A 7,231-nucleotide genomic window follows, 5' to 3' on the forward strand; every position below is an offset into this window, starting at 1 on the left:
AATGCTTCCCAATGGATATATTAATAGAACAGGGTCCTTCTGACAATATGGAGCTGAACTCTTGCTTGCCCAAGGGCTGCTAAATTATTGGGGTGAAGCACAGTACGTCCTGTAGATTCAGTGGGGGTTTGCAAGCTGAGAATTAAATACCTGCAGCAGACCAGCATGAGGAACAGGCTCTGCTTTGGTCCCGTTTAAGACTGGCTTATGTTTAAAAAGCATGGGGAAAGCCTGTCCTTTGTTGCAAGGCTGAATTCCCCCCAATAGTGAGAGAAATGATAATAATCTGCTGAGATTGGGAGCACTGATATCCATCTGGCTATTATTCCTTCATTGAAACCATGAGCAGGGAGCAAAGTGCTTGGAGTGCTTGCAGGCAGGGCATTTGTGAGGAGTATATACTGTGAATGTGTGTGTATGTCTGACAGCACGCATCTGCTGCGGTGGGGCGGGCAGCAATACTAGTCTCTGTTGGCAATCCTGAGCCAAAAAGCTATCACGGACAAAACACTTGGTGTCATTAGAGTCACACACCTACGAAACAAGGTGTCATTAAAGAGAAACAAAGACTTGAAGGCAAAGGTGGATTTGGAAGGACTGTGGGAATTCCCCTCGGGAGAGTGTTTTGTGAATGAGTAGGGGATAAAAAATCAGTGTATTTCAAAATGGATGGGAAAATAAATCATGGGGATAGAGACAACGCAGCTGGAACAAGCCTTTCCACACAGCCAAGGTGCTCTCAGCATTGCTGGCAGAGATGATGAGGTGCTTTGAATTCCTTTTACAAACCCCCTGTGTCTGTCCAGCCCTAGGATGGAATTAGAGCCACTTGGCTTCAAACCCATACCAAATGGAAAGGCTGCTTTGAAACATGTCACTGGGTAGCAGGAGGGGAAGGTGGGACATTCCTGATAAAACCAGAGCCTGGGCTGTGCCTGGAGAAATCTTGACTCATCTCCCTATTTTCTCCTCTGCTCTTTTCCCTTGTTCTTCTTCAAAGGTTGAAAAAAATGAGGACGGGGACCAAAAGATTGAGCAAGATGGCATCAAACCAGAAGATAAAGCTCATAAGGCAGCCACCAAAATCCAGGCCAGCTTCCGTGGACACATAACAAGGAAAAAGCTCAAGGGGGAGAAGAAGGGAGATGCCCCGGCATCCGAGAGTGATGCTGCCGACAAGAAGGAGGAAGGCCCTGCCGGTGGAGCGGCCGAGAACAAAGAGACCGAGGCTCCCACTGCCACAGAAGCTGCCACCGCTGACAGTGCCCAGCTGGAGGAGGGCAGCAAAGACAGCAGCGCGCCAGCGGAGGAGAAAAAAGGGGATGGAGCCGCCGACACGGGCTCAGAGCAGCCAGCCCCGCAGGCTGCCACTCCTGCTGCCTCCTCCGAGGAGAAGCCCGCTGCTGCCGCTGCCGAAACGGAAAGTGCCACTAAAGCTTCCACTGATAACTCGCCGTCCTTGAAGGCTGACGAAGCCCAAGACAAAGAGGAGCCTAAACAAGCCGACGTGCCTGCTGCTGACACCACTGCCACCACCACCACCCCTGCCGCAGAGGATGCTACTGCCAAGGCAACAGCGCAACCCCAAATGGAGACAGTGGAGAGCAGCCAAACCGAAGAGAAGACAGGTGAGTGAATGCCTCGCTAGGGAATGGGGATCTCCACAAATGGATACCTCCCTTGGTCTTTTGGGGATGCCTCTGAGGTTGGCCAGCAAGAGACCAAGGGTTAAGGGAATCCCCTTGCTGGGCTTTAGGGGTGGAGGGTTGCATGTTCTTCTTCACACCCTCTTCCCTGCTTCCTGGTATCTTTTAGAAACACTGCTTCTCCTTGCAAGGCTTCTATTCCTCTAGGTGGAGGAGCTATCCAGCTCTTTTTTCCATGGTGGCCAGAGAGTGTCAGGGAGTCTTGGAGGAGCCTGGGAATGTTCCCCAAGCTCTTCATATGCTAAAGAGGATGATGAACCTTCCCAGTCACACTAGCACAGACAGCTGCAGTGGGGCAACAAAACAGGCCAAGCTGATACCTGCTCACTGGGGGGTGCCAACTTGAGCTGAAAATCTCACAAGGTAGTTCTCATACTGCAAGAGGCCATTTAATCTTCATGGGATGAAGAAGAGTCTTTTTCACATCTTCTTGTGAATGGATGAGCTTCCTAGCAAACCACTTCTTAGTCAGGAGCATGTTGTTATCATTATAATTCCATCCACACAAATACTTCTAGCCTCTGTACTTGGAGTAGCCCATTACAGCTGTAGTTGCATGAAGCTTTTAGACGTGTCAGCTGGGTCAGACCCTTGTGGTAAGAGGATAAGGTAGGGAAAGGGAAGATTAAAGGCTCCGATAGCTCAGTGAGTGAGGAGAGAAGAGAACATTGAGTGCAAACAGTCACTCTAGGAGATGTTTTCAATTCTTTGCTCTTGACTGAGTGCAACACTGCTTAACTAGTTCCCCTGGGAAGAGGGGAAAAGTTTTGAGAGGCAAAAGTGAACATTTTTGACAGAGGCATAGTGTTTACAAACCAGAAAGAGCTGGTTTTGAATTGTGATACTGAGCTGGGTAGAAAATGCATCAAACACTTGAGGATACTTCAGCTCTTGTTCTTTACCTTCCTTATGTTATCAAAGAGAGACAATGTAAACAACATCATAACATCAGAGGTAGGCACCACATGTGCAGAGGCAGTGTCAAGCATAACCGGCCTCCACATTCATGAGATATTCAGTTGTCCAGGGCATTCTTGCATTCATTAGCTTATTGGGGTAAAAATGGGACATATCACCTTGATATTCATAAACAGCCTGATGTAAATGTTACAGAGCCTTAGGACCTAATCTTGAGCTTACTGGTGTTTCTCCATCATTTCATTTGGTCCACCACTTTTTTCCCACGATTGACAATTCCTACTCTCTAAGCTTCGTAACTAATTTGGGACTTTAGGCGACTCTGTTCCTGCTCAACAAAGTGGACAGATAGGAAAGAACAGGTATCCAAAAAGAGATAAGCATTATGAAAGGGGCTCAGGCAGAACATGTATGATTTAATATAAGAACAAAGGGAGCAGCCTTCAAGAGCAGGAGTCTGGACTGAATGTACACAGCAACAAGGAGTTACTGGTTTTACCTCCCAGTCATGTAAATGTTTCTAGACATAAGCCTTGAAGTTGCATTGTCCAAGTTGGCTTTTTGCTGTCCAGGTCTCCAGCCCTTTGTCTTTTCTTTGTATGATGAATTGAGTGGCAAAATAAATGTCATGTGATTTGTGAAATCTAATTTGGCATGTTGCATGCTATACTTGCATTGTTTTTATACTTGGGCAAAGGCATAAACATTGATGGCAAAAATAGGACAGAGTGAATCAGTGCTTTGGGGTTCTCTGTGAACAGGATAATGAGTGATAATTAACTCTTATTTCAGACTTGGGATGCCTTATTCCTAAACAGGAACAGTGATTCTGCTTTGAATTAACATTCTATTTTTATTCAGGTTAATGTGCTCTAATGGATAGAGGTAGGAAATTCATAGTAGCAGCCTATTTCATTTGCTTAATGTTACCTCGTTTGAGTCACCAGTCATCCAAGAATGGTTTAGTTCTATGTAGTATTCTAAATTATTTGCAGGTATTTTCCCCATGCTCTTGTTCGCTTTAACATCATCTGAAGTGGCTGACCATTCATAGCCACATCATTTGAAGTGGCTATTTAAATGCATGATTTCATATGCATTTGCACATGGTACTGTTACTTACGTGAATATCTGGCCAACAGAGTTAAGTTGGAAAATCTGCAATCAAATATGTATTTTAAAATTAGTTTTCAGTGATTGTTTGAGTGTTCAAGACCCGTATGTGCACCTCTTTATACTTATTCAATATGCATGCAGGAATACTCAAGCTTACCAATGTTTGCAGAAGGCAAATATGGCAAGTGTGTGGCCACAGTCAAACTGATAGTCTCTTTAAAATGTTAATGAATATAGATTTCTTTTCCTGTTCCAGTCTGATATCAGCCTTCCAATCGCAAACTCAAACAGCTGGGTAAGTGCCCCCAGAGCCTTCCAAGAAAGGGATGCAAAAAAGATTAAACAGGCCTTCTTGTCCATCTGAGGATGCTGGGTTGTGTTCTGCAATACACTTTATAGCACAATGTCCAGAATAGTAAGAAGCTGCTTTATCCTTAAAGCATATTTCACAAAAGAGCATCATCACAGTATAGAAGTTCCCAAAGAGAGGAAATAAAACCTTACAGAAAACCTCTTCTGTCTTTTTCCTATCTTAATCCTATTGCTCCCTCTCATCTTTTTAAATGTCCCTGTTTCTCTTTTGGTACTTACTCTTCCCATAAAGACATTTGCCATGTCTCGACCCTTCTCCCAGTCGAAACACAGCACTGGTGGTTGCTGGTATGACCACAGTGGTCATTCACAGAAGAGGGACGGCTACCAAACATCTGCCACTCCAGTAGTCCTTCAGCCGGGGGACAGATCCTCTTTCAGCTCCATCAGTCCCCTTGGCTTTCAAAGGTCACCTCTTCTCGTTCCTGTGATCGAAGACTGGCACAGTAGTATGTGGTGTCAGGCTGCCAAAAATAAATCAACTTGGCTCCTATCCAGTGTCATGGGTTGGCTGATTGCCATGGCATGCTTGGCTGCTACACCCGTGAGGAGTGCTGGCCCTGCTACTTGAGTGCAGTTTTGTTCATCTGCCCTGCATTTACTACAATGGTTCTGTCATATTCGCCATGGGTCTCTTTGGTGCAAACACAAGCAAAAGGGCATTTCATTTCTATCCAGAAGAGATTCTTGCCTTCATCTAAGGGTGGGACAAAAAAAGACAGGAAGAGGGGAAAGGAATAACTAACCAGATAGAGAAGTTCATGATTTTTGATGTAAGAAGGAAAATCTCTTAGTTCTTTTCACATCTTTTGGGTGGCTTATGCCAAAACAGTGTTCTTGTATCTTAGCATCCTCACCAAGACTTAAGTTTATAGGCTTTCTCCTTATGATCCAGCTTTTACCTCTTTGGTGTTGGTATTCTGCTCAGAGAGGCTCCTTTAGATGCCAACCTGCTCAACAGGACAAAATTCAAATGTGATGGGAGGGAATTTATACGTTACATATGGATGAGGAGGTGAGATTTATTCCAACCTAGACTGCATTGGCTTAAATCCGGAGAGTCTCCATCAAAGTTACTGTAAAGAGTCTACATTAGTGTGGCTTTGAAGTGAGATTGGCACCCAGCACGGCAGACTGTAGAAGATGGGGTACTGTGTGGCTTACAGGCGAGAGAGGAGGTGAATGTCACAGAATGTTAGATTCTCTTTGTACTTTCCCAGGTTATCGAGTCTCACCTCCAAATTTGGCTATCTCTCACATCAAAAACACTCTCAGATTGTCAGGTAAGAATGCAACAAAGCCCAGAAATGTGAAAGAGTAAATTGTGCCTAAGGAAACAAATGGATCTTCTTTTGTTGGGAAAGAGGAATGCTTTCTCCCACTTGATGAAATAGCTTTACAATGGAGCAGTTTCACAGATGAAATGAAAAATCAGCCAGATGACAATTGCTTTGCATGTAAGCGGGCCAGCAGTTCCCCCAGGGCCCTGTATCCTGCAAGCGAGGAGCACTGGAAGGCACCATCTTCTCTTTGCTTCCTCTGAGGGAGCAAGTCCCTGTGGATCCTTTTTCATGGCTTAGAGTTGAATCAGCTCTTTATTTTCAGTTCAATCAGCCTATTGATGGAAGGACAATACTTGCTGCACCTAGGGAGCACCGGCTATATAAAGATTTGGAAAGGGAGGCTGTCTGTTGCCGGGTACCAGCCAGACAGTACAGCCTGCACTCTGCAAGAGGACTGCGGTTGTGTAAGTGGAATTTTAGCCTTGGCCCGTGGGTAGCTGGCATGAGGCAGAACATCCTCACTGCCATCCCTGTTTCATGAGAGCTTATCTCTGCTGCTACACCTGGCAGCTGAGGAAAGTGATGCAAATACAGTGCTCTTCCCACGACTGCCCCAGAGGGAACAGCTCTAAGCAAGCGTGCCAGCATTTTCTTGTCTGTAGTACTACTCCAGCAACAAAGTAAGACTATGAATGTGATTTAGGTTACCTGCAACATGCTGGAAGGTGTCAAAGTGTGTGCTTAGTCCTCAGTTGCTCTGACATTTTTAAGCTTTGCATTGTGTCTACATGGGAATAGAAGCCTTGTGTCTGAGTCCAAGCGTTTTATATCCAAAGACCATTGTGACTAGCAACTCACCTAGATAAGGTAAACTTATCAGTTTAGCTTATAAGCCTTATTGTATTGGTTGTACTGGGCTTTGAGCAACCTAATCTAGTGGAAGATGCCCCTGCCTATGGCAGGGGGTTGGAACTACCATGTCTTTAAGGTCGCTTCCAACCCCAACCACTCTATGATTCTATGGGCATAAGCACTGCATATGTATTTCGCAGTCTGCTTTTCAGGTGCAAATACCATGCAAGGGGCAGGGGAAGGAAAGTGGAATGTCATAATTTTCCAGAGAATAGGAAACCTACACACTACCTGCTACAGGTGCAGGATTTCTTCCTCTGTTGTAGTGAAATACTGTCTCTGTCCTCATGTGTGCCTCAGGATTGCTGTTTTCTAATGAGATGCAGTTTGCCCCATATAGTTGGGAACTGCACTAGTGGGCTCGTGGTGGAGCATAACCTGACCTCTTTTGATGAACTCTTAGGTGGCACTAAGCATATTTACCCATGATTTTTACTGACTCTGGAAAAGGCCTCTTGAGGAGAGCAGGTTAACCACTGCTTTACACCAAGGAGGTACCAGTTCTTTTGGGACTTCAGTAAGAAACACATGGACACTCAAGGCTGGTTAACTGGTTTATTTTGTGAAGGATGGGGATTATAGGAGAGGTGATAGCAATCTTTCATCCTTTGTGATGCTGGGAACCACGGCTGCTACAGTATCACCCAAGCCCCTCTTCATTGACCATGGCACACTGCACAGGGTACCTGTTGATGGGGAGGTTGGCAGGCCTTACTCTTCTTCACATCTTTGTATTATTCTTCCAGCTGCACAAGGCTTTTGGTCTTGAACCTGTACAATAACAGATATACCAGGGTACACTGAGAGTATTAGACTCTGGCACATCTCCATAGGAGGGAGCTCTCACAAGCAGTACATACAATACTGACTGACTGGTACAGATGACTGCCATGTGCAGAGGGAAGGGATTGGGAAAGTTCAGCA

At 45.3% G+C, this 7,231-nt stretch overlaps 1 protein-coding gene across 1 annotated transcript in view; it reads left to right on the plus strand.

The window, feature by feature from the left end:
* Positions 1–1,000: 1,000 nt before the first annotated feature.
* Positions 1,001–7,231, plus strand: part of GAP43 (growth associated protein 43) — a gene marked incomplete at its 5' end in the record, with an annotated part of 23,737 nt that continues 17,506 nt past the window's right edge. The window contains one exon of the mRNA XM_010022361.1: positions 1,001–1,628. Within this exon, the coding sequence (XP_010020663.1) occupies positions 1,001–1,628 (628 nt within the window). The remainder of the gene's footprint in view (positions 1,629–7,231) is intronic.

The sequence above is a fragment of the Nestor notabilis genome, unplaced genomic scaffold, assembly GCF_000696875.1.
Source record: "Nestor notabilis isolate BGI_N333 unplaced genomic scaffold, ASM69687v1 scaffold12430, whole genome shotgun sequence".
NCBI lineage: Eukaryota > Metazoa > Chordata > Aves > Psittaciformes > Psittacidae > Nestor > Nestor notabilis.